Source organism: Hyperoodon ampullatus (assembly GCF_949752795.1).
Source record: "Hyperoodon ampullatus genome assembly, chromosome: 11".
NCBI lineage: Eukaryota > Metazoa > Chordata > Mammalia > Artiodactyla > Ziphiidae > Hyperoodon > Hyperoodon ampullatus.
The window spans coordinates 58,062,897-58,090,338 of record NC_136924.1 but is presented as its reverse complement, the minus strand read 5'-3'; the positions used below and the strand labels follow the sequence as shown (position 1 = coordinate 58,090,338).

At 41.4% G+C, this 27,442-nt stretch overlaps 1 protein-coding gene across 1 annotated transcript; it reads right to left on the bottom strand.

Moving 5' to 3' along the window:
- Positions 1–848: 848 nt before the first annotated feature.
- On the bottom strand, positions 849–26,880 carry EIF4B (eukaryotic translation initiation factor 4B; the record flags this gene model as incomplete). Its single annotated transcript, XM_079714939.1, has 16 exons — positions 849–1,034; positions 1,168–1,240; positions 1,514–1,619; positions 2,195–2,250; positions 2,782–2,995; positions 3,822–3,919; positions 5,296–5,524; positions 8,758–8,931; positions 9,034–9,171; positions 11,528–11,662; positions 12,344–12,398; positions 14,300–14,416; positions 16,941–17,149; positions 18,415–18,552; positions 21,752–21,859; positions 26,868–26,880. 16 exons carry the CDS (start codon positions 26,878–26,880, stop codon positions 954–956), a joined length of 1,944 nt encoding a protein of 647 aa, XP_079571065.1. The 3' UTR covers positions 849–953.
- Positions 26,881–27,442: the final 562 nt, after the last annotated feature.

The following is a 27,442-nucleotide window of genomic DNA, read 5'->3' as shown; positions in this document are numbered from 1 at the left end:
TGGGAAGGTAACAGGAAAGAGTAGCATGATGAACGTAAGACAATGCAAGAGTCTAAATTTTTAAAGCTTCAAGATTTCAACAGAATGTGGATATATTTGAACTTTCAGAAGGGATAGTGTTTAAGAAAGGGTGAAACCAGGACACATAAAAGACCTGGGAATTCCCACAACCCCTAAGTGCTTCCTGCTCCAGGAGGTAAATGATTATGTGTTTACTGGAGGTCATACCATTTTCCCTGTTACTGGTGCAAAATAATTCATCAAATCCCCAAGCTTCTTTTCAAATCACGATTTCCCCATTTACTTTGGTCACCAAACAGTCCTATTCTTCAGTGGCCTGTAGACTCACTTCCACCTACCCCCCTGGGGGGCACAAATGAAGGAACTCCCCCTTAGGCTGGCCCCAGTAACTCAGAGTTAAGTAAGAGGTGGGGCTGGCAGCCTCCTGGAGACTAAAACAACATCAGAGACTAAACCTACCTTGCCAAGAACGGAGAATTTATTCAGATACTGTTTGCTAATTCATGTATGCCACAACAGGGTAAGAATTAAAAGGTAGAAACCTCACACTCTTCCTCATACCTGCCTGCTGCCCAACCAGATTCCAGACACTGCATCACTGTCACTGCCACCTTGCTAAACGGAGGCCCCTAGGCACTAATCACACAGGCAACTGCACGTGTCATACAAATGCACCACAACTTTAAACTTACAGCATTAAAAGCTGTACGTCTCTCTCTGGCTACATTGGTGATTCTCCAGTTAGTTCAGTATTTTAAAGGCTGCAGCAGCATGCAAAAGAATTTCATTTTGTTTCTTTAAAAAAAAAAAAAAAGTTAAGAAAGGTATCCAGGAGATGGTGAGTTTTATTTTGTCTTGTCTGGATAGAGGTTTGATTTGCTCTCGAATGTTCCAGGGTGGTGAGAGACTAGGAGAAAGCACAGAATGCAGGTCTATTCGGTGTAATCTTCTCCCTCATTTTCATCTTCACCATCAACGGCAAGAGCAGCATACTTGCTTGCAGAACTGAACTTCTGTAATAGACAAGATCGATAAGAACAAGCAGCAGTGCCTATTTCCAGCCACTCTGTTTGCAGCCCCAAATGTACAGGATTTCAATGGCAAAAGTAAGCTACAATAAGTTGAGGGCAAGTCTTTGACACTCACAGAGGCTGGATTTTCTTCAGCTTTCTTTGGCTCAGGTGCAGATCTGGAGTCTTGATCCTTTTTGCCATCTTTCCTGCAGAGACATGAACAACTTTAGGAGAGGACTCTCCCAACACTCACAAGCAGTTCTGAGGTACTGAATACGCACCTCCAATCAACAGTTCTGGCTATCTGGACATTTTGTAATCTAGATTCTCAGAATTGTAACTGACTATATTGGTTGACTTTAATGGGTTCACAGTGGGAGATCTGGCAAGGCTTGGAGAACCAAGAACTTTCTCATACAAAGACACAGGTAGCTAGCATCAGATCAAAGGTTACAAATGAGCAGGGAACACACACGTACCTATCTGACTCCTTCCAGTGGTCTCTGTTCCCTCCATCTCCTGGACCACGGCTGGAATTTCCACTTTGGCCTTTTGGGGCACTCACCCCATCTACTTTATTTTCATCTGCTTGAGTGGAGACACAAAAATAAATGAAAGTCAGTAAAATAAACACTCTTCCTCTCCCAGGTTTCCCTTAAGCTGAAGAGAAGTGTGCCCACATGTACTGAGGGAAATGAAAACTACCCCCAATCCAGATTTCCTTCCTAAGCCCTTCTTCCCTTCTATTATCAGACACAGACACACACACACACACCGCAAACAAGATCCACTAAAAAATTCCACCGTGGGGTTACGCCATCATAAAAAGCAAAGTGGAAATAAGGACTATGATGCTGTGTAGTGACCTTGGCCTTGCAGATGGCAACATTTCTAATCTGGACTGAGCAGGTCAATTTCCTTCCGATTCTTTTTTTTCCCTTTCAAAGAAATGTTCTACCAGGAAAGGGCAGGGCTCTGTTTTCTCCAAAAAGGCCACTCCTGCCCTCTACTGGCAAGAAAAGGCAGACAATCAAAGAACCTTTAAAACAAAAAAATGGGTGCAAAATACAATGATATTCAGTATTTTGTGACTCCTCTATGGGGACTTTTTTATTTAGGCCTCTATCTGGGCGAATAACCTATTCCCCTCTTGGCCTTACCTTTCCTTACTGGTCCTTCCTCAGATGGTTGAGCTGGAACTACTTTCCCTCCACCACTAGAAGGAAAACATGTAATCACATCCATCAGCTATCTTAGGGAAGGAACAGGTAAGAAACTTCTACTTCAAGTGAAGTTTTACAGAGAACCAAAAGTACATACTTAATGCTGTGAAACATTAAAATATGGGAAAGCAACAATGAAAGCAATTATGTGAACTTGACCAATGTCATGTCCTTTAGAATTATCATAGTCATGCTAGGTTAATCTTATCCCTCTACTTTACAAATGAGAATCCTAAAACTTAGGGAAGTGATGTGACCCCCAAGGCCGTACTGCCAGAATGTGGCATTGGCGAGTTCCGATTTATAGTGTGTGCAGGTTGAGTCACCAAAGTGATGTTAACCAGCTATCAAAACTCCAGAAAACTGAACCACCAGCACACCACAGAATTTGAACTATGACAGCAAAGATGGCAGAACTTATCAGACGCCATAAGGCCAGTACCCCACAGGGCACCTTCCACCATGATAGCACAGCACTGAAGAGTCTATAGCCAACCAACTGCTATGTTTCCAAGCTGACTCACCTTGTAGGGGACTGCTGCTCTGTGTCTGAGCTCTGAGATCGAGCAGGAGGGTTAGAACTTCGCTTCACCCAAGCATTCTCCTTTGGTGGAGGGGCTGGCATTACCTTTAGAGGCTGTTCAGGTTTGGGAGGCTTAGAAGTTGGAGACTGACAGTCTTCCTCTTTATTGGGTGTTTCATTTTCTAGAGACTTCTCACTCTCTCTCCTTCGTGAATCTGTGAAGTCAGAATGGGAAGGTCAAAGCATCAGGAAAAAAGGGCTTATTGGACAACAATCTATTAAGACCTCAACAGAGAGGCAAACGGTCCACATCTGAGTTTACTGCTTTCCATCATTTTTTTTTTTTTTTTTTTGCAGTACGCGGGCCTCTCACTGCTGTGGCCTCTCCCGTTGTGGAGCACAGGCTCCGGACGCGCAGGCCCAGCGGCCATGGCTCACGGGCCCAGCCGCTCTGCAGCATGTGGGATCTTCCCAGACCGGGGCATGAACCCGTGTCCCCTGCATCGGCAGGCGGACTCTCAACCACTGCGCCACCAGGGAAGCCCCTCCATCATTATTCTTAAATACAGACCTGAATTTGATTCCCAATAGATAAAATTATCCCCAAATTGGTTTCCAAATGTCCTCTGGCGAAAATGTTTTACTGATGCAAGAGAAACAGGAAAAATAATGACACTCCAAGGATAGCTATCTGACCTCTCCTAGGAATGAGAATTCTTTATTTTAGGATTATCATCTTTCTGTATTCTCCGTGTTAGAACGTTGGTACTTGAAGAAGGATACATATATGTGTGTGAAGGGGACCTACAATGAAATTGTAAACTCGAGGAACCACTGATCACCTTCCACATAGAGGCTCAACGCACATGTGCACACACACCCGTAACAGAAGTCTCTTCTGGTACACATTTCTCAGACTTTTCAAAGCAGATGTGAAAGTCAGATCAATCCATGCTAATACTCCAAAATCTCTGCATAATTTGGTTATGGATAGGTTATGGAAAAGGGCAATAATGAGATACCCACCCTGGTCTGACTTACTTCTGCCAGATGTGGCTGAGGTCCCCGATTGTGATGACTCACTTCCTGTCCTCGATCGTTCCCGTTCCTGAGTTTCTTCACTTCGCCAGCTTGGGTGTCTGTATAAAAGAGAGTTAACAAAATACATCATGTCCAGCTCAGTGAAGGCCACCCTGGACCCATGCCGACCCCTCAGGAACTATCGCTTATTAATATTTCAGCGTGCTGGCTTTATTTACGTGTGGGTGCACGCACCTGTCTCTTGCTCAAACCGTTTGAAAGCGGCAGACATTAACATTCTTTGGCTCTAAATACAGGTATCCCCTGCTTTTCCAAAGTTTCCTTTATGCCACTTCACTTTTACAGAAAGATCCATATATGCTGCTGCTAACCGAAAGAAATCCAAAGAGGATTTCTGCTTTTACAAAAAAAGACGAAAAGCGAAAATAGCATTCAGCGATTGTTCTGCAGCAAGCTGTTACCTGTTAGCAAAATGTGTCCTAAAATAACTGCTTCTTCACTTTACACCATTTTGGCTTATAAGAGGTTCCGTAGGAACGCTCTACTTTTGGACAGCAGGGAAACAAGTGCCTCAGCAAGTGTCAACTAGGGTTAAGAACATTCCCCTACATAATTTACGACTCTGCCCTCCCTTAGTGGTAACATAGTTCCACAAATTGCTCAAAACCAGGCCTAGCTTTTCAGCGTATTATAGGAGGTGTCTACCCTATTGGATGTCATGCCATCTTTTTAATAATAAACGCTCCTTTACACTATCCTGAAATAACAGATAATATAACCCACATACACACAAATAAAAATAACTGGAAAATAATTTACAGCCTACACTTAGTATCAGTGAAAACATTTTGTCTACTCCATCCCAATAACTTGAAAAGAGGTAAACCCATTCACCTCACTGGTGGGAGTTTTACTCTATACAATAAAGCAGGGTTTCGCAGTTTTTCTTAAAGGGCCAGATAAACTTTATTTATAAAAACAGGTACAGGCCACAATTTGCAGACTCTTGTATTAAAGTACCACCAGGGCCCAGGAGGCCTTTTGAAAATCATGAGGGATAAACAACAACCCTTCATTGGGTAAAGAAACTTTCTCACATGCTGCAGACCACCTAGCAGCCCCCCCCCCACACTAATGCTAGTGACAACCAGTAACACCCACATGAAACACCCACATGAATTTCCCAAGTGCCCCCTGGGGAATGTAAGCCCCCATTAAGAATCACTGGATTGGGGACTTCCCTGGTGGTCCAGTGGCTAAGACTCTACACTCCCAATGCAGGGGGCCCAGGTTCCATCCCTGGTCAGGGAATTCGATCCCACATGCCACGAATAAGAGTTTGTGTGCTGCAACTAAGACCCAGCACAGCCAAATAAATAAAATAAATAAATGTTAAAATAAAGACTCAGGATTAAAAAAAAAAAAAAATCACTGGATTCATGGATGTGAAATCCATAATACAAGACAACCTCACCTCTCCCGAGGCCGTCGTTCTAGTTTTGGCTCATCCAACTGACGCTGCAGTTTCTCCTGTTCCTTCTGTAGCCGCTCTTCTACTTCTCGTTCTCTAGCAGCTGTGTCAACAGGCTTTGCCCCTCCAAAGATAGAGGCTGCTCGACTGGACTGGGATGTGCTAGCAGAGGAATCATCTTCCTTAGGAGTACTCCGAGGCTTTAGGTTCAGTTTGGGTCTTTGGGGGGGACCTAAGTTAAATGAAACTCTAAGTAATAGTTTTTGAAAATCATCAGAAGCCGATGACTGAAAGCCAGATTTCCAGACATACCTCTTACAAAATGCTATTTGGGATTCAGATTAGTGAGTGGCCTAGCCAATTCAGCAAAGGTAAAAAGGAAGATCATTAAAAAATGGGTGGCCCAAAGAACCAAGTCCAATTAATTTTTCCACTACCACATCCATGATGCAGTACCAGACTGAGGGAAAGACTAAAAACAGTAAAAATTTCAATGATAAATTAAGCATTTATCATGAGTACTATTACCTGGGGGAAATTTTTTGACTATGGTAAGTTATTGGATGAAAAGTATCTTGTTAAAAAAATGTGGTCTGGGGCTTCCCTGGTGGCACAGTGGTTGAGAGTCCGCCTGCCGATGCAGGGGACGCGGGTTCGTGCCCCGGTCTGGCAAGATACCACATGCCGTGGAGCGGCTGGGCCCGTGAGCCATGGCCGCTGAGCCTGTGCGTCCGGAGCCTGTGCTCTGCAACGGGAGAGGCCACAACAGTGAGAGGCCCGCGTTCCGCAAAAAAAAAAAAAAAAAAAAAAAAAAAAAAAAAAGTGGTCTGGAAGATGGATTGCTTCAGTAGGTTAAGACAAACTTGTAACAGTATGATGCGGAAGGCTCTAGTTCTTATATTCTTATCTCTGTGTATAATATAAATTTGATGGTGATTCATAGGGCAAAGCATGCAACACCGAACATTAGAATATAAACTGTAAGGGAGTCTGACTTCTTCCTGGATCCAAGTTGTCAGAATATTTCAAGATGAACCTGAGTGCTTCAAGGATATTGTATTTCTCAAAATCAGTGTTTATAAAGAAAGGCTGTGTACATCAACCACCTGACCACAAAAACCACTGAAGCCTCCCGATAACATGCTTAGTGCTGCGCTGTCTTCTCATAACTACTATGCTGAATTTGGTATCTATCCTTCTTATGCGTGTCTTTGGTCTTTTACTACATATCTATGTATCTGCAAACAAAGAGAGTATTGTTTAGCAAGATTTAAATTTTCTACAAGGGTTTTAAGTTGGTAGTTTATATAACTTCCGAGATAGATTTTTCATCTGTATAACCCTGCGAAGAGGCCATTACCTATGTGAATAGGGTACAACTGGGGTCAGAAAGAGGAACTCATTGAAGTCACACAGCTAACACCTGGTGGACCAAAGAATGAAATCCATGTTATTGAAGCAACTCCACTGTTCCTCCCACTATGGTACACAACGTCTCCTTCTTCCTTTGGTAATTTCGTTTACCTACTCAACAAATAATTGGAACACCTATATTTCAGGTACCATGCTAACGTCTGGAATATGATGGCTGGGCAGCTTTTGTGGAAGGGATGGAGACAACACTGAAGAGGCAGAGCAGTGAAGGCCCTTGTATGTCAGAGGTACAAAGGGATATCTTTCAGGCCACGAAGAGACAAGATAGGGTTTTAGAAGGAGGAGAATAACCTCATTAGATATCGTTCCAGAAAGACTACTTGGGCCAATGTGAAAATGGAGCGAGGCAGGGAAATGTTAGTAACGTGGGCATAGCAATGAAGTCTGAACGGAGGTAGTGGCAGTGACCCTGAGGACAAGGTGGGGGGGCAGATCTTAGAAGGAGTCGGGGGTTTGATCATCAGGGGGGAAGGGGGGCTGGAAATCAGGTGTACAGCCATTGGGGGAGGCAAGAAATGGCATGAGAGGCAAAGGTCAGTAGTGAACGAAGACTACATCTGAGCCTCGACTTTTCTCACAAGTAAAGGGAAGACAATAACTGTACATCTACCACATAGAATACTTAAATAATACCTGTATGAGCACTCAGCTCATTGTTGGTGCAGCGTAAATGCTCAATAAATGTTAGCTATTATTTCCAGGTTTCTTGCATGGAAATAGAGGTAACAGGTATCAGCAATGCTTTTAAGAATAAATTTTAGGGCCTCCCCTGGTGGCACAGTGGTTAAGAATCCACCTGCCAATGCAGGGGACACGGGTTTGAGCCCTGGTCCAGGAAGATCCCACATGCCACGGAGCAACTAAGCCCGTGTGCCACAACTACTGAGCCTGTGCTCTACAGCCTGTGAGCCACAACTACTGAGCCCGTGCACCGCAACTACTGAAGCCCGTGCTCCGCAACAAGAGAAGCCACCACAATGAGAAGCCTGCGCACCGCAACAAAGAATAGCCCCTGCTTGCCGCAACTGGAGAAAGCCCGTGTGCAGCAACAAAGACCCAACACAGCCAAAAATAAATTAAAAAAATTTAAAAAGCCACTGCAATGAGACACCCACACACCGCAAGGAAGAGTAACCCCCGCTTGACGCAACTAGAGAAAGCCCGCGCACAGCAACGAAGACCCGTTGCAGCCAATAAATGAATGAATGAATGAATGAATGAATAAATAAAATGACATCACTCAAGTCAGAACAAATGGTGGCCATTTATAATATTTTTTGAGAGGTCAGAGCTGTAACACAATATATGTTTTATATAAATGATACAATATCAGGAGCATAATTTTAGAATAGGTACACTGACATCTCACCATTAATTAATGAGTATCAACGACTTGGTATCAATGGCATTGAAATAAGCAACACCTGGTTTTTAACCCACAGTGCCAACCAATTACTGGCTATGAGACCATGTTTGAGCCTCATTCCTTCACTTGAAAAATGGGGCTAAAACAGCCTATTTTAAGTGAGATCATACTATAAGAATGTCTGGCAAATGTTTTTTCCTTTTTCCTTTGTTTAGTCAATTAAATTTTTTTTTATTTTTGCGGTACACGGGCCTCTCACTCTTGTGGCCTCTCCCGTTGCGGAGCACAGGCTCTGGACGTGCAGGCTCAGCGGCCATGGCTCACAGGCCCAGCCGCTCCGCGGCATGTGGGATCTTCCTGGACCAGGGCGCGAACCTGTGTCCCCTGCATCGGCAGGCGGACTCTCAACCACTGCGCCACCAGGGAAGCCCTATTCAATTAAATTTTAACTGAAAAAATCTATATGCTAAAACAGGTTAGAACTACACTTTATTTCCATTATGTCCATTTTTATCTAATGCTCTTTCCATTATGTTCCGATGCAACCTCTACTATGTGTAGGTTCTATCTGTGCCTAGTTAAGGGGTTTGAAACATAACTGAAAAATTTCCAACCAGTTACTCTAGTGGTAATGCCCCATTAAGTAAGCAAAAGCAAATGATTACCTCTATCATCACGCCTATAATCATCCCGAGAGTAATCGTCTCTGGAGCTCCATGACCGGTCATCTCGTCTCTCATATCTGTCTTCATAGCGGTCCCCACCTCCTCTGTAGTCGTCATCCCTACGGTACCCACTACCAAATGCTCTTCTGCCACTGCCTATCCTGGAATCGTAGCCTGTAAACATATCCCAAATTGTAATCATCACACTGGAGGGAAGAAGGCAAGAAAGGAGTTCTTAAAAGAAAGCAATTTAACTTAATTGTGTTTTACAATGACCTCTATCATAGTCTCTGCTGCCTCGGTCATCATAGCGATCTCGGCCCCCGTATCGATCCATGTCCCGGCGTGGGCCATCACGGTAACTGTCCCGATACCCATCACGATATCGGTCTGAATCGTAACGATCTCGAAACTCTAGAGAGGAAAGAGACAGGTAACATCATTCCTTTTTCTTTGACACATACTGATAAAAACAAACATAGCCCATTAGGTCAGTTTGCTTTCATGACTTCATATTCACTGCTGTGTCTGTTTACATTAAAAAAAACAAAAAACAAAAAACAACTGCACTATATCCAAGGTAGAAGAATTTGTATTGAATTAAGGTTTCCTTGGTATTTATTTTAAAAAGTTCTCCACTAATTCAATAAATGTTGCTGGGCTAACAATTTAGGAGGGAGTTAGGGGAGAGAAAAATCTCTATACAGCAGTACTGCCTTATGTGTGGTTTCACTTTTTGAAGTTTCAGTTACCTATGGTCAACCATAGTCCAAAAATTTTAAATGAAAAATTCCAGAAATACACAATTCCTAAGTTTTAAATTGTGTGCTGTTCTGAGTAGCATGATGAAATCTCGTGCCATCTCCCTCCAACCTGCCCGGGATGTGAATCATCCCTTTGTCCAGCATATCCACACTGTACAGTACAGGACAGTAAGATATTTTTAGAGACAGATATCACATTCATGTAACTTTTATTACAGTATACTGTTATGTATAGGAAAAAACATAGCATAAAACATAGGGTTCAGTAATATTTGAGGTTTCAGGCATCCAGGAGGGTTCTTGGAATGTATCCCCACAGATGAGGGGGGCGGGGACTACTTTATATTCCATAATGAACTTCCAGGATTAAAGATGTGAATACTAAAAATGTAAGTACAAAGCACCAGAAGAAAATATAGTTGGAATCTTTCATGCCTGATACCAAAGAACCAAAGACTACTTAAAAAGTTTAGCATGGAGGGAATTCCCTGGCGGTCCAGTGGTTAGGACTTCATGCTTCCATTGCAGGGGGCCTGGGTTCCATCCCTGATAGGGGGAATAAGATGCCGCAAGCCACATGGCCTGGCAAACAAACAAAAAGTTTAGCACAGAAAAACAATACACATACCACAAATCTGAGAGGCAAACAAAATAAGAAAAACATGTGTAACATATGACAACTGGTTAATTATCTGTTACTGCTTAAGTAACAGAAACTAAAACGGGACATTGTTTTCTACTGCCCAAATGGAAAGGTTAAAATAAATGATATATCTTGTAGTGGCAAAGTTTAGCACAGTAAGTCAATTCCTACTCTGCTGAGTTAAAAATAGTTCAAAGGCCTTGAAAGTTGTTTCGGAACTATGTACTAAAAGATTTAAAAAACATGTATACACTCTGGGCCAGCAATTTAATTTCTAGGAATTTAACCTGAGCAAGTAACTGGACACATTATACAGATATACATATAAGGTTCTTTGGATTGTTGTTTATAATATTAAAATCGTTGCATGCTATTTAGCTTCAGGTGACATGTAAGAAACCCAGATTTTTATATGGAAAAAAAAAACCCTCAATGTCTAAACATGAACAAATTAAAAAACAAAACAAAAAAACTTAAAAGGCATTTTGAGTTTAATTGTGAGTAGGCCTAAGAAGTATCTTAGTTTTATGACAGCTTCCTTTTAAAACAATGGTTTCATTTTGCAAAGGCCATCATTTTGTCTAGTGAACATTCATCCACAAGTAGTTTAAATTTTAAAAATTAAGGGACTTCCCTGGTGGTGCAGAGGTTAAGACTCCGCGCTTCCAGTGCAGGGGCATGGGTTTGATCCCTGGACCGGGGCGGGGGGGATGCAGACGGACAGGGGGACGACACTAAGACCTCACAAGAGGCTTGGCGCGGCCAAACAAAACAGGTCTTGAATTTTACCCTTGTCATAACATGTATGTTATGCTATCAAATATTCCATTATATAGACAAACAACTACTTAGTCATTTCTTTACTCAACAGTAGGTCCTTTCCATTAAAGAAAGAAATGACAGTGTTGAGTCTTTCTTCATGTATTTCAATAAAGTTGTAGCATTTTCTCCACAAACGTTTTACAAAGCTTTTATTGGATTTAGGTGGTGCGTGTAAAAGTTGTAATTTATCCCAGCTCCTACCCCATGACATTCTCTACTCCCCTTCTCTAAATTACACTTTATTTGCATAATGTTTCTCTCCCCTGGTATAAATAATGTCCAACAAAGACAGTATTTTTGTCTGTTTTGTTCACTGCTGTATCCTGAGCTTACAAAAGTATCTGGCACGTGGTAGACATTTAGTATTTTTGAAGGTAATGAATTTTCTGTTATTTTAAAAGGCATCTTAAATTTTTTTTCTGCATCTACTGCTACCCTCCCCTTTATCTGCTATTGTGATCATCTACATTAACACATTTGTCCTATTACAAAACAACCCCCCAGAATACACAAGAAACTAACTAGATAAAAATGAACTTACTGTCTCCAAAGCTATCATCACCTCTTCTAGGTGGGTAGTCATCAAAGCTGTCTGTAGCAGGACGGGCCCTCCAGTCTGTATCTGTTTTGTCAGAATCCCGATTTCTATCTCGGCCAAAAGAACGATCATCCCTGTCTACAGATACATAAAATGAAAAAACACTGGTTAGCTCACAAAAACTTTTGCCAGATATTTCTCACACGCACAGAGGCCCCCTCCTGCCCCCACATACTGTACTTCTTGCTTACACCACAGCGTCATCACGAAGTTGCCCCAGGCCCCATAAGTGTACTCTCCAACTCAACCAAGTGACTCCCTTCCTCATATTTATTCCTACTGGTTTAATGCTTACCTGTCTCATCTTCTGTATAGGCATCTTAAAATTTTTTAAAGATAGGCCAGGAACTCCCTGAAATATACATGAATCAGGCTCCTCTTGTGTCCAGTGTGCTGCTAGGTATGTAATCTATTTATTTTATATTTAATGTTCATCTAGGTCAATCAGGGTTTCAGTCTCAACACTACCAACATTTTGGGCTGGACAATTCTTTGTTGGGGCAGCTGTCATACACATTATAGGATAGTCCCTGGATGCTATTAGACGTTAGGAGCCCTCCCCACAGTTGTGACCACCCAGATGTCTCCCAACATTGACAAATATCCCCTGTGACGCAAAACCATCCTCAGTCAAGAACTACTGCTCAAGGTTAAGGTGGCCCCCACTATCTGCCTCTATTACAAGTTTCTGGGGAAGGGCACCTCTGCTTTGTCTTCCCAGGACCATGACAAAACAAAACATTCAATCATCTTTCCTACCTTTATCCTGTGCTTGATCAGCAACGTCCACTCGAATTCTCCTGTTACCTAGAGACTGAGAGCATAGGACCATATTAACCAACCTTTTGCCCCATTATGCACAAATCCCATGAGTGACCTTGAACGTCTGGGCATAGCAGAAGCACTGGGGGAAGGAAGATAAAGGAAAAACACTGTAATCTAGCCAACACTACAATTTGTTGGCTAAAGAATCCTTTATAAAGACTTGAATATAAAATAACCCCTTAGAATTAACATTTAAGTTGGGCTTAAATGAATGTTAGGTCAATTATCTTACTATTTTTATAAAGTCAAACCTCACAGAATAGATTTAACTTTTTAAACTATCACAGGCAATCTGTCACATGTAATAAATTAAAAACATTTCTAGACAACTAGCTAAATAAAGGTATTATTTGGGTCCAGGGCAATTATGCATTCAAACATTTACAGAGTCCCTATTATGCACCAGCAAAGTTGCATAAAGCATGGTCTCTGTTTATAATCTCAAGTTCTTTCACTCAGTATTACCTTACGATAAATCAGTTCCTCCAGGATACCCTCTGATTTCCCTTTCCCACATCACTATTTATATATTTTGAACCCAATTAATTCTACTGATGATATTTTTCTCATTTCATAGTAGAATCTACAGTTGAAGAAGGGTGACAATGAAATTTAGTTAAGAACACCTGGAATTATATTAAATACCACTATGATGAAATCTCTAAATACAAACTAACTCCTAAGTCTGGGCCATGACAACATTTTATTTAACAGTCAATTCAGCAAACTTCAGATAATAACAATTGTATGGTATTCTTTTTCTTATTCAGACTGAGAGTTAAAAATTAGTAATGTTAATAAAACCTAAAATGACCTGAGAAGAAAAACTTTCAAACAACTTTTGCTTTTCATATATTTAACTAAATACATGAATTTTATTCCTAATTTGACATCTGCTTCAGATTTGACATCTGCTTCAGATTATCATGGTGGTACTCAAGTTATGAGATAGGAAAAATATTTTAAGAGGAGTTGCTTTCAATCACGTCCAATGGCAGACATGGACCATAGAATTATGGCACAAATGGCATTGGAAATTGCCTTCTCAACGAACAATGAGAGGTTTCTGGAATTAAAAGAGAAAAAAAACAGCCTTTTTTTCTTTCGATATATAATCAGTTTGATTTCTGAAGTCACTCACTAGAGATAAAAAAGCAGTTCTTGGATTAGAAACTTCCATCACTAACAAGTAACTAAATGTTTCAATAACCTGCTCTGGCTAGCCTAGGAATCCCTACATGGCACCAATCACTTAAGTAACTATATTTCAATTAGATTTAATTTCCATCCTCCCTCATGTATTAACAGCTAAATCTCCTCTCCCCACTGAACCTCTAGTGTCTGGATTAAAAAACATCTATGGGCAATGTTACAAAGCAGGACTGAATGTTTACTGTCATTCTCCTGTAACAGATTCCCAGGAGCAAGTATTACAAATGACATCTTAGTGAGAAATGTTTGTGAGCCCTCTTAAAAATAAAAAATTACTTCCCTGAAAAAGAGGTAACATCTTTAAATACTAAAATAACATGATTTTTCTATTTGCCTTGATCTGGTCATATTATTTTGAAAAAGCAAAGCCACGGAACTGAGGCAAAGCTGTGAGTGAACTAACGTGAGATTTTATTAAGGACTTCATGGTGGATTTCTTCACAATTTCCCACCTAAACACGTTCCAGAATTACTAGGCCCTGCTGAACTTGCAGAAGGGAGGTGTGCCGTGCTAGATGTTGAATGTTAGCCGGTATATTGATAAATAATCCAGGCTTTTCTTTGTAGGTATTATGGGAATCTTTGGAATAGCTACTGACCCGGCCTAAAAACTACCAGTTTGATAAACACAAGAGCTGTTAGCTCCCAGCCCTCAACCCCCACCCTTAGTTTATTTACCTCTTCATTGAGGCTCAGGGCAGTGAACAAGGAATCCAGGTCCTCAAACTCAGCATAACCAAAACCTTTCAACCTCTCAGGATTGCTGGGTTCACGTGGTAAACGCACTGCACTGATCTAAGGAGGAAAGAAACAAAAAATATTTCCTAGTTCAATGCTCTTGTTCATTTGTCTTCTACTTCTTCTTTTTTTTACGATTGTGTATGCAGTGGATTTCTCTGAAGAATACCCAAGAACCTGGCTGTCTCCAGGAGGAAAACCGGTACAGAGGGATACAAGAGAGACTTTATCATATACCCTGTTAAACCTTTTCAATTTGAATATGAATTTAACCTTTAAAAAACTAAGGAGTTCAGTGCATTCCTTGTACCCCTGACTTCTGCCTCATTCTACATTTCTAGTTTTTAGTTGTTTTTCAGTTAAAAGGAACCGCTTGTGTTCCACAATTAGTTTATTTCCAATTTTTGTCTCTCAGAAATTTGACTCAGTTTTTGCCAAAAAATTTTCTGGGCAGTATATTTTTTGGCAAGCTGACTTATCTGAGAAACATTACTTATTGTCTTCATATATTAATAGCTTGGCTGAATCAAACACTGGATCATAAACCCTCACCATACTTACCCCTTCTGCCGAATTCTGAGATGGTAAACCACTGAATTGTACTTTTCACTTTTTTTTTTTTTTTTTGCGTTACGCGGGCCCCTCCCGTTGCGGAGCACAGGCTCTGGACGCGCAGGCTCAGCGGCCATGGCTCACGGGCCCAGCCGCTCCACAGCGCGTGGGATCCTCCCGGACTGGGGCACGAACCCGCATCCCCTGCGTCGGCAGGCGGACTCCCAACCACCGCGCCACCAGGGAAGCCCCACTTTTCACTTTTTATGTCTGTTTTCTTACTCTTTTTACTTATTTCTTCATTTCTCCAATATTTTGCATATATTCAAGCTATCTTTTGCATCACTGATTTGATACTTTATTCTGGGCTCCTGAGATATAGATTTTGTCACAGTCGCTTTTAAATTCTAGTTTAACTCAACTTATGAGGAGAGCAGGAAAAGGAACAAAATAAAAAGGGAATAAAATAAAAGGAAGTAGCTACAGACCAATTCTAGAGCATAAAGGTGAAACGCCTGAACAGGCCAGAGATTATTCAACACTCTACAGAAGAAAGAGGCTACTACAGAGGAATCGAAAACAGGCCATACTTCTAGATGTACTACATAATTAAACAGAGTAAAATTTTAAGTTGTGATAAAAAATAATCACACAAGAAAAGCCAGCTACAGAAGCTGATGGCCCATTGCAGAGAACAGGATCTAGTAAAGAAGTCAACCAACATAGCAAAAGTGAAGAAGGGTTGACATATATACACTAATATGTATAAAACAGATAACTAATAAGAACCTGCTGTATTAATAATAATAAAAAAAAAAAGCGAATGAGGGAGGGACTTCCCTGGTGGTCCAGTGGTTAAGAATCCATCTTCCAATTCAGGGGACGCGGGTTTGATTCCTGGTCGGGCAACTAAGATCCCACGTACCACGGGGCAACTAAGCCTGCGTGCTGCAATTAGACAGCCCAAGCACTCTGGAGCCCACAACTAGAGAAGCCCGCATGCCGCAATGAAGACTCAACGCAGCCAAAATAAAAAAGTGAAAGAGGGAGCAGATTCTTAGAAGAAACCTAGTTTTTAATGTCTTCTCTTCGGCAAAGACTCTGGAGAAAAACCAAATTGGAAATTATTACTCTTCTTCCATTTTTGAAATCCTAAGTATTTTTTCATCAAAGTTTAGAAAAGGATTCTTAGCATCTCATACTCACTTTTTCGTCTTTCTGGAAACTTCTACGTCAGTGTTTTCAAACATCCTGCCTTAAGCTTTTTAAGCAAGCCTGTGAATTCCATTATATGTGAGCAGACTCCATTAATAAAAACTACACATCTGCTCAGTTAAACGTATTCTTATAAAAAATTAAAATGTAATTTTGATATAAGCCTGAATGTCAATTACAGAATAGCTGAGTTCAGAGAAACTTTCTTCCAGTTTCCAACGTTTAACTGGGTATGTCACCTTTAAATTTCATAGAGAAGGGATATATATATATATATATATATATATACACACACACACACACACATACATACATACATACATACATACATACATACATATATATATATATATATATATTTTTTTTTTTTTTTTGCAGTACGCGGGCCTCTCAACTGTCGTGGCCTCTCCCATTGCAGAGCACAGACTCCGGACGCGCAGACTCAGCGGCCATGGCTCATGGGCCCAGCATCTCCGCGGCATGTGGGATCTTCCCGGACCGGGGCACGAACCCGTGTCCCCTGCATCAGCAGGCGGACCCTCAACCACTGCGCCACCAGGGAAGCCCGGGATATATATTTTTGAGAGATTCTCTCTATATCAATAAGGTATTAAATTTGCTGATAAGACTGTCCAACTGGTTTTGGATGAGAACATTCTGAGCCAAAGGGCCTAAACACCACTAAATTACATACCTGTTTCTTCCAAGTATAGACACAACCTCAGAACCTTTCTCAACACAGAAATTCAGAGACAGTCACTACCCATACAGTACACTCCATATCTAGTTAATTGCCTAAAACCTTTACACTTACATTTAATCCTCTAAAGAATTCCTTAATGGAGTCTTCTGTCACATCATAGGGCAGGTTCCCTAGAAAAGCAGTGTAGGGTGGTGATTTGGGAAGACGGCTCCGGTCAATATTGGGTTCCCGAGCAGCCCGTGGAGCAGTGGGCAGGATGGAACGGTCAATTGGAGGTGCCCTATACACGTCATCATCATTACTATGCCAAGTGGTTGAAACTAGGATAGAAAAGTAGACATAAGAAATTAGAAGAAACTTCCCTTACTGCCACTGTAGAATAAGAGGACATATGCTAAGCGCCAAGTATTAAATAAGCTATATCAGGAAATAAACATAAAAAAGGTAGGGGTTCAGCAATAAGGACCCTTTACAGACAAAATGCTTCTGAAATGTCAGAATCAGATAGCAATGCAAAGACTCAGTACTATTTACTGCCTCTTTGTTTCTAAGTATTTCAAGGCCTTTCAAGGCCCAGGCTTCTGTTAACAGAATCATAACTTATTCCTTATGCAGCAGAGAAATGAGAGAATATCAATCACTATTTATGGAATGTTACCATGTGCCAGGTACTTCATATTTATTATATCCCAACTTACCTTTGTAATAATCATGTGAGTTTGTTTCCCATTTTACAGAAAAGGAAACTAAGATTTCAGGAAGGTTTTGTAACTTGCCCAAGGTCACACAGATGGTAGTGCAGTAGGATGGTAATCTTAGTGGAGCTAGGAGATACTGTCCCTACAGCACTGCCCATGAATTTGTACTTCAGGTATCAACACTTACGGAAGATATGATCTAGATGAAATTTCTTGTTACAAAAATAGGTCACAAAAGAAAAAGTATTCTTCCGTTTGCAATTAAAGCTTTTAGAGAAAAATGATGGGTGATAAGACTTATGTCATACCCAATGATTTTATAGCTCCTGCCTGTTCCTGGCTATTTCTTGAAGGCACAGAACTTATTCAAATGATACCCCAATGACTCTTCTCCATTTTCCCACCATAATTCCTATTCCTATTCCTTTTCCTCAGACCAGTTCTGTTTACCCAGGGACGCCCTGACTTCATACTAATAGCTCTTAGAACAAATTATTCCGTGACTCTTGAGTATAAAGACCGTATAGGTTATACTGCATATTACTTTATGAGGACATCACAGAATTTCAGACCTAAAATGAAATAATCTAGTCCTTACTTTACAAATGAAAAAAATAAGCCTTAAAAGGATAGCACCCTGAGAAAACCCTGTTACTGCAACACCCAGAATTAGCACTAAACTCTCTTGAATCACCACTTTAGCCCCTATCACAAACTCTTAGAGCCCAAACCTAAGATTCTACAAAATACATAAACGTAAGATTGCAGGTTCTACAAAATAGTTTAAGTTCCTTCCAAATTACAAGTGAGAACCATTATTGTGGAACATATTTTGTCTAGAACGTAATGAAAATTCCAAACATGACGGAAAACATAAGAAAAGTTACCATCTCCTTCTAGGTCATCTGTTTCATCAGCCCAGCTGACTGGTTTGGGGACATAGGTGCTTCCTCCACCAGTCCCTCCATCCTCAGCCAGGAAGTCTGTTAGGGAGATGGTCTTCCCCTTCTTATTCTTCTTTTTTGCTATTTTAAAAGGGCCAGAGAAAGATTATTCATCAATACTTGGGTATTTACAGAGTTGTACAATGCACTATTGTTAAATATATTTATAAAGAAAGCAACAATAAAGGCCCATCAAAGGTTCAGATTGTGGTACATTTCTGTGAAAGAATTCCATGCAGACATAAAGGAGAAAGCACAATGTACTGGCACAGAAAGTCCGAGATGTGAAAAATAAAAAGTTACAGAATACATATTATGTTAAGTCCCCCTTTCTTTTTAAAAAAAATTTATTTTTGGCTGCGTTGGGTCTTCGTTGCTGCGCGCGGGCTTTCTCTAGTTGCGGCGAGCAGGGGCTACTCTTTGTTGCAGTGCACGGGCTTCTCATTGTAGTGGCTTCTCTTGTTGTGGAGCACAGGCCCTAGGTGTGCAGGCTTCAGCAGTTGTGGCATGAGGGTTCAGGAGTTGTGGCGCACAGGCTCCAGAGCACAGGCTCAGTAGTTGTGGTGCATGGGCTTAGTTGCTCTGTGGCATGTGGGATCTTCCCAGACCAGGGCTCGAACCCGTGTCCCCTGCATTGGCAGGTGGATTCTTAACCACTGCGCCACCAGGGAAGCCCCTATGTAAGTCCCTGTTGTTTAAATATACATTATGCATATGGATGGAAAGGGGTCTAGAAGGGTTTTCAAACTTACTCTGGGAGTAAAACCGAGGTGGGGGCAGCCAGCTTTTATTTCCTACTATATTCACTTGTGTAGCATTTGAGATTTTTGCAGGTTACTACGTTTATTGCTCCTGGGACACAAAGAAATAAAACAAAATCCCTATCCCTAATAATATATTCTGTATGACACTTTGGAGAATTGTTTGATACTTGTAAAACAACCACATGAGGAAGGAATCATTACTATCAATTTACATAGAAGGAAACCAAGTCTCAAAGAGGTTAAATGACCATCCTAAAGTTACAGCAATATTAGATGGCAGAGCTAGAATTAAACCTAAGGTTTTGGACACCAAGTCTAGGGCTCTTCCCATGGGAGCCCCAGTCCCTAAGAAGCTTGTTATTAGTTCTATGGCAGGTTATCACAACCAGGGCAAATGTACTCACTGTCATTTGAAAGTGTTCAAATTGTAAGACTCATATACACAGCTCGATTTCTCTGCCTTCTAGAAAAAAAAAAAAAAAAAAAGATCTCCTTCCCTACCTTAACACCACATATGAAGATGATATTATACTAAAGGGAAAACATAGGAAATCCCTAAGAACCTACAATTTAAATGTTTCCCATGGTTATGAAATCTTTAGGAATCTCTAAATGGCTCCATTTAGTGGCCTGACCTTGGCTCTTTAACTCTCCAGTCCTCAGAACTTCTGAGATGGCACCCATAAGCAGCTAATGCAGAAGAGCTGAAAGGACTAACTGAAGTTCTAGAACTGGCCCCTGAGAACAGCTGTGACATAATTAAGACAAAAAACAAGCAGCTCTGCTGTTAACAAAGATCATTTCCATGGCTTTTATAATGATGAGTTCCTCCTCCATGTTCCAATTCTCAACAAATTTTCCATCCAAGAGGATGAAGAATCTGTAACTCGATGCACCATTTGCTTAACTGAATGAAGATTGTTCTCTCACCTGGTACCTGCCTTTCCTTTAAAATACCATCTTCAGGAACTAAAGACCTGCTTGCTACGAATGTTATGAACATTCTGGACACAATATGAATTAAATTCATATATAAAACAAAGGGAAAAGGGATACCTCAATCAAACTCTTATTATTCTTATGTTGGATTTGACCTCATTTTGCACACTGAGATTATGGTCTCAATGTGCAAAACAGATGAACTTGGCTGTAATTATACAGAGAAAAGATGGTCTTGAATGTGAAGTTTCCATGTCTCTCTCAAGTGACTTAACACTAACCGTGCTCCAAAACTATAATTTATGATCACCAGGTTATATTTTGGATCTATTATATGCTTTGAAAGAAAGCAGCTATGCAAAGTTTAAGTCCTATAGCACTGATATTGCTCCTAGCTCATATGCAAAGGCCTAGGGGAAATTTTAATTTGAATAAGACATAAAGCATACCTCTGTGGTAGAATGCTTATAATGTATAGGCTTATTTTAGTTGTCCAGTTTAAAAATAAGTGTATGGGACTAGTATGATGCTAGCTAGAGATCTTTACCTTCATGGGGCTTAACGTAGTATCATGATCTGTCTGGTCACTGAGAAAATAAAAATAGAATTGGTGGTCAGTCATACAATGAGGTCAAGTACAACATAAGAATAGTAAGAGTTTGATTGAGGGATCCCTTTTCCTTTTGTTTTATATATGAATCTAATACCAAAGCAGCACAGTCTGGAATTAACCTGCCCTTTGGTCTGATTCTGGCTTACATCAATTTTCTAAATCAGAGTTTCTCAACTTTTACCCCTTGACTCAAGACAAACAAGTCTCACACTCTCCTTTAATGTTATTTGAAATTTCAAAATAATAAGTATCATGACCAAAAAAAAAAATTAAAGCACTGTTTTAGAATGTCTTTTCAAATCATACATCTCCCTCTCCCCTGATTCTGTGACTGGCCCCTCCAAAAACTTCTGGCTGAGAAATCACTGTTGGATGATGGACAGTCTTCAATTAAAGACAGGCTAAAATTCCTTCACAAGATCCCTAACTTCCGTTTCTTTAAATCTAGCATCAGCATTGACTCAATCACAATATAAGCAGCAGATTTAAAGGAACAAGCCTTTAAAAAGTAAAATGAATAAACCTAAATGTTTGCTCCACTCTATTTTATTTCAGTAACCGAGAAACAATGTTATCTAAATCCTCCTGCTTTGCTCCTTCAATATCTAGGTCCATTCCATGTTTAGGATTTCAACAATGTTCTCTTCTTTATAAGTAAAGCATCATTTAATGCTCTAGAGGTATCAATCCCTTGATACAATGACTGAACTGGTCCAACTCTTAGTTTTCTTTAAATCTTATGTGAATTGCTTAAAGTTAAACCAACCACCTAATAAACAAAACACATTCCAATTACTTAAGACCAAATCCACATGGACTAAGAGGAAAAAAAAAGTATGTCCCAGAAATTTTATTAAATCCTCTAACTGCCTGCTTGTCTCATTACAATTGTAATTTATTCACTAAGTACTAGGTACTTGTGAAGCTCTTTATATACTCATCTAGGTTAAAGAAAAGATCTTACAATTGCAGTCTTCTTTTTTTTTTTTTTTGCGGTACGTGGGCCTCTCACTGTTGTGGCCTTTCCCATTGCGGAGCACAGGCTCCGGACGCGCAGGCTCAGCGGCCACGGCTCACGGGCCCAGCCGCTCCGCGGCAGACCAGGGCACGAACCCGCGTCCCCTGCATCGGCAGGCGGACTCTCAACCACTGCGCCACCAGGGAAACCCAATTGCAGTCTTAATTAAAAAAACAAGCTTTGTTATGACATATAAAAATAAATACTACAACTGATCAGCTTAACTCTTTGTTTCTCAATTTCTGCACCACTGACATTTGAGGTTGGGTAATTCTGTGTTGGGGGGCCGTGGGGTGTACCGTCCATTGTGTGATATTTAACAGCATCTCCAGTCTCGACTTAGATGTCAGCAGCAACCCCCCCACCCCACTGTGACAAAAATGTCTCCGGACATTGCCAAATGTCCTCTGGGATAGGTGAGACAAAACTGCCCATGATTGAGCACCACTGCTCTAAGTGGTAATTTGATATCAATAAATAAGTAGACAAACAAAAGGAAACGTAAGCCCTATATAAAGCACATCAGCAGAAAAGTGACTACATTAAACCAAGTCTTCAGGACTATCAGGCTGTAGCAAGTAAAAATGCTTCCTTTATTTTTCTCAGAATGTTTTCCTGTTATAACTCCATTGTATTAGTAATAAAAGCACCAACTGATAGACACTGGAGTGATAAAATCTATGGAAGTGCTGTTTTCCTTAAACAAAACAGAAGACACCTTAAAGTACTTTAACCAATAAAGCTTATTTGTTGTAGAATGCAGCCCTACTTCTCCATCTTTCTTAAACTAGTATCTTTTAGGAAGGAGAATTCACACAGCTTTTAACATTCTGATAAGGAGTTGTCAAAAATTAAGTTTCTTAATTTTAGATCTTGCCAGACTAAGTCCCACTTATTTTACAGGGTTATCAAGTCTTCTGAATGTGTTAGCAACTACAGACTAGGAGGGCTTCCCTGGTGGCGCAGTGGTTAAGAATCCACCTGCCAATGCAGGGGACATGGGTTCAAGCCCTGGTCCAGGAAGATCCCACATGCCACGGAGCAACTAAGCCCATGTGCCACAACTACTGAGCCTGCACTTTAGAGCCCGAGAGCCACAACTACTGAAGCCCGCGTACCTAAAGCCCGTGCTCTGCTACAAAGAGAAGGCACCGCAATAAGTAGCACGTGCACCGCAACAGAGTAGCCCCCGCTCGCCGCAACTAGAGAAAGCCCACGCGCAGCAACTTAGACCCAATGCAGACAAAAATAAATAAGTAAACTTATTATTAAAAAAAAGAGACTAAGTATGTCAGAAAGTGTCATAAAAACCCGTACAAAATCACAGCATTATTCATAATAGGCAAAAAACTGGAAACAATCCAAATGCCCACCAAATGATGAATAAATAAAATGTAGATGTCCATACAATGGATTTGTCAATAAAAAGGAATGAGTATCCATACATCCTACAATATGGATGGATGAACCCTGAAACATGCAAAGAGAAAGAAGCTAGCAACAAAAGTCCACCCACTATATGATTCCATTTATATGAAACGTTCAGGATAAGTAAATACAAAAACCCAGTAAGATTAATGGCTGGTGAGGGGAGAAGAAAAATGACTGCTAATGGGCAAGGTGTTTCTTTCTGGGAAGTGAATCCTGCCAGTCTCCAGAATTAAAAGCTAATTAACGATCAACGAATATTTCCTTAAAGAAACAATACTGTATAAATGCAATCTACTCAAATACCAGAGTGCCTAGAACTGAACTAATCTGCTGATTAGAGCCCAGCACGAAAAGATGTTTCATACAATGCAGTACAGTATCATGATGTTGAGAGGTTTCAACCTTTACTATGCTACTGTTTAGCAGAGTAGAGAATAAAGACTAAGTCAGGACCAATAAGCTCCACCACCTTGACTCCTATGTTCAGTTGTTATGGGACCTCTCTTCTCTGTCCAACTTCTTCATCTTGACACAATCTGAGGAAAATGCCACACTGCCTTTTCCTTACCTCTCCACACTACTCAATTTGATCACTTACATAAAATATATAAAATGTCCAATACAACATCATGCAGATAGATCACTACAAAGTACTTGCAGCTTTTCTAAAGAGAGGAGCTATAAAAATTCAAGAATAACTTCTTGCTTTGGGCATTTTCCTACCATTAGGACCACAGCAATATCCATTACAAATCTAAGAAACTGACTTTGGTGTGTGCACTTATAAATGTACATACACATACTTAATTACAAACAAGCAGTTAAAAAAAAAAACAAAACCCCAAATCCTTAAGTCAATTATTTCCCCCATGATCAGGAAAACAAATTCTAGGATGTTTTGAGACAAATACAATGTAGTAGGGTATCCTATCTCAAGCTATACTTGGTATGTGACATACCTCAAAGCTGTATAAAAGTATATACATTTTTTAAAAAGTGACATTACTTAGAAATACGATGTTTTACCTTGGTACTTCTTCTCTCTGTATTTGTACTTGAATTTTCATAAGGAGTTTTAACCTTGGCCTTCTGAATCTGGGTATCTTACTCCCAGAATAACAAACATGATACAGGAAGGAATATGAAAATAGGTAATACGTGAACAGCATATAATAGCAACCACTGAAACTATTTTTCACTGTAAGGATCAGAATTGTATGAAAACAACCATTGGACACTATCCTCTCCCCATAAAAAATAATCAAGATGCCACATATAATTCTGGAAAGTGTTATGCAAATGAAAAGCCTTGTGTGGGCATAGGTACACTATTTACAATCTCAAAGCAGTCTAGTCTCAAAAACTGTTAACCCATATCAAATACATTTGATCCCCCACAGGTAAGGCGAGTAGATTCAATAGTCAGCTCTGGACACCTCCTGTTCTTGAAGTTCAATAATGGGTCACACTGGATACTGATATTACTGCGAAGAATTTTTCGGTCTCACTTAACAGGAAAAGAGGCCTAAGAAGTTTTATCATGTATTTTCACCAAGAAAATGTAAGATCTGTTTTTTCAACAAGACACCAGGCACCCTCAAGAAGTATACTGAAAATACACTAATTTTACGGACTCATTAATACAGTCATCTTGGAATACTGGTCACTCAACCAAGTCAATGCAATGGGAAAGGATTCAAAGTGGGGAAAGAAATCTGATAGTTTCTCAAGGGCAGACTGTCAGATGCAACCTTGTGCCTGGATACTAGCTTAAGTGTCCCTTACACATACTACACAAGCTAAAAAGATTCATGGAACCGAATGAAATGAGATGAGGGCTTCCAGGCAGGTAAAGTGGAAGAACAGGAGACCTCACTAAGCACATCCAGTTTAATCAGTCTGGATTTCACTCAACTCTGTAAAATGAAGGACAGATTGTTAATAGTGTCTTCCACCTCTAAAAATTCCACACAAGTTTTGAGAAAGGGAATAAAGGCTTTTCACTAGATTATGACACTAAGCCATCAAGATGGCAAATTCAGGCCAAATAAGTAGTTCAGATGAAGCTCTTGGGCAGCATCCCAAACTTAGGATGACATGGAAGCCAACCTTGTTAGTTCCAAGTTGATAATGGAGAAGAGTGAGAAGTTTCAAAGATTTTGACCTTACTCTGCCATCAGCATGCAGTGTGACCCTGAACGAATCATTTCATCTTCCTCAGATGGGAGACACCAATATCTGCCTGTTATCTCACAGAACATCAAATTATACAACTTACATAAAAGTGCTAGGTCCACGTCAAGCGCTACACTAATAAAAGGTATTATGTTCAAATGCACCTCAGTTTCCTCAAAGACATACATCTCTATGTAACAGAGGAGAGAAATCCTTGGTGAGAAATGAGTGTCCGGAGATAACAGTTGTTCAATAAATGTTTTGTAGAATGCAGGGTCATGCCAGGGAAAAGAGACCATGTCTGCCAAACTAAAATTACTGCTATGAAATGTTGGCACAGCTCACTAAGTCCATCAGAAATGCAAGGAGACTTGCATGTCAGTGATATTCCCTCTCCCCAAGTCTAAAAAAGAAATCAACTCCAACCACTAATATTCTCATATTATTCTAAAAGCACCCCCAAGCAGTTGTGCAAATATCTTCCAAAAAAAAAAAAAGCCCAACTCCACCACTGGGGCTATGAAAACGCGACCAAAATCAAAATGGAAGTTGTCAAGGGATCAGATCTTGTTCACCATTATATCTCCAATACCTAGAATCGTGCCTGGCACGTATATAGCTCACACTCAGTAAAAATGTGTTGACTGAATAAAAAAGCCTAGAAGAAATGTAGGTCTCCACCCTGTTTCTCTCCTCCAACACGTGGGCGCCCCACACCGGGTTCCCCATCCCCATCTAACTCCAGTAACTTCAACCTCCAAACCTAACACATTTACCCTTGTAAAAATATAAGGGCCGAGTCACACTCTAACAGGGGAAGGTCAGAAAGTGGAAGGACCTAAAAAGAAAGCAACACAGGTGCGTAAACCTTCCCATCTGGGCTCTCGCGCGTGCTTTTAAGGAGCGCCCGTCTCCACTACCCTCGTCTCTTCTACCGCGCACGCGCACCGCCGCCTTCCCCCGCCCCTCCACCGACTCGCGCTCGCGTTCTAACTGCCACCCCCTTTATTCCCTGCCCCCACTCCCGTTCGCAAAGGCCTCGCGCCTCTGAGACCTGGTCTAGTGTGCACCCGTCCGCGCGCCAACCGCCTCTTTCCCTCCTCCACGCCTTCACGCGGGCACAGTGCTTCACGTCTATGAGAAGGCCTCACGTCTCCCGCGGCTCTTTCTGCGCCTCCTCCTCACTCCAAGTCAAGCCAGAGTCCACCATTGATCCCAAGTCCAACCTCGCGCATACGGGGTGAAAAGGGTGTGAGGGGGGAGGGGAAGGTGTCCTTCCCCTCCCCCCAAACATCCCGAGGCGATAACCTCACATGGCCTAGCCGCCAGCCTGCCGCAGCCCCAAAATCCGAAGGGAAGCATTGCCGCCCACCTCCCGACTCCAGAGAACCAATGGATCAAGGTCGGAGAGTCGCTTCGGACCCCGGTCCTTGGCCGCGCTCGGCCGCTCACTCACCTGAGGCCGCCATGTTGGGAGAGGGAAAGAGAACGCAAAAGACCCGGATGAGGCAGTCACGTGATTATAGCGAGCGCGTCGGGCTAGGAGACGCAAAACTAGGAGGGGGCGGGGAGGCGAGGAGGGACACAGGAGGCGGGGCGGCGCTGCTCTAGGTTCGTAAAGCAGCGCGAGGAGGTGGCGCGGCGTCCGACGGGAAGACCTGCGCGACATGTGGCCAAAGGGGTGGGGCCTGGGCTGTCGCGAAACCCCGCACGCTTTACGTAGGGCTACGCGCGGACGAGGGGCAGGGTCTGAGCCCGGGGCGGAGTCTCCTGATCCGCAGACTTCCGGCCGGTGCGGAAGGGGCGGGGCCGCGCTTGCAGGTTCCACCTCTCTGGCACCGAATGGCAGCTGGCTGGAACCCAGAATGGGCGTGCCTCAATTGGTTTCCTGAAAAGGAAGATTTTGAGTTTCTTTGTAAATCGCTTTTTGTTAAAGCAAAACAAACCCAGTATTCTGCTTAAGGATGGTTTTAATTGGGCATGTTTAGAAGGAATAAGTAACAAATATTGAACACTTACTTGCCACGGGCT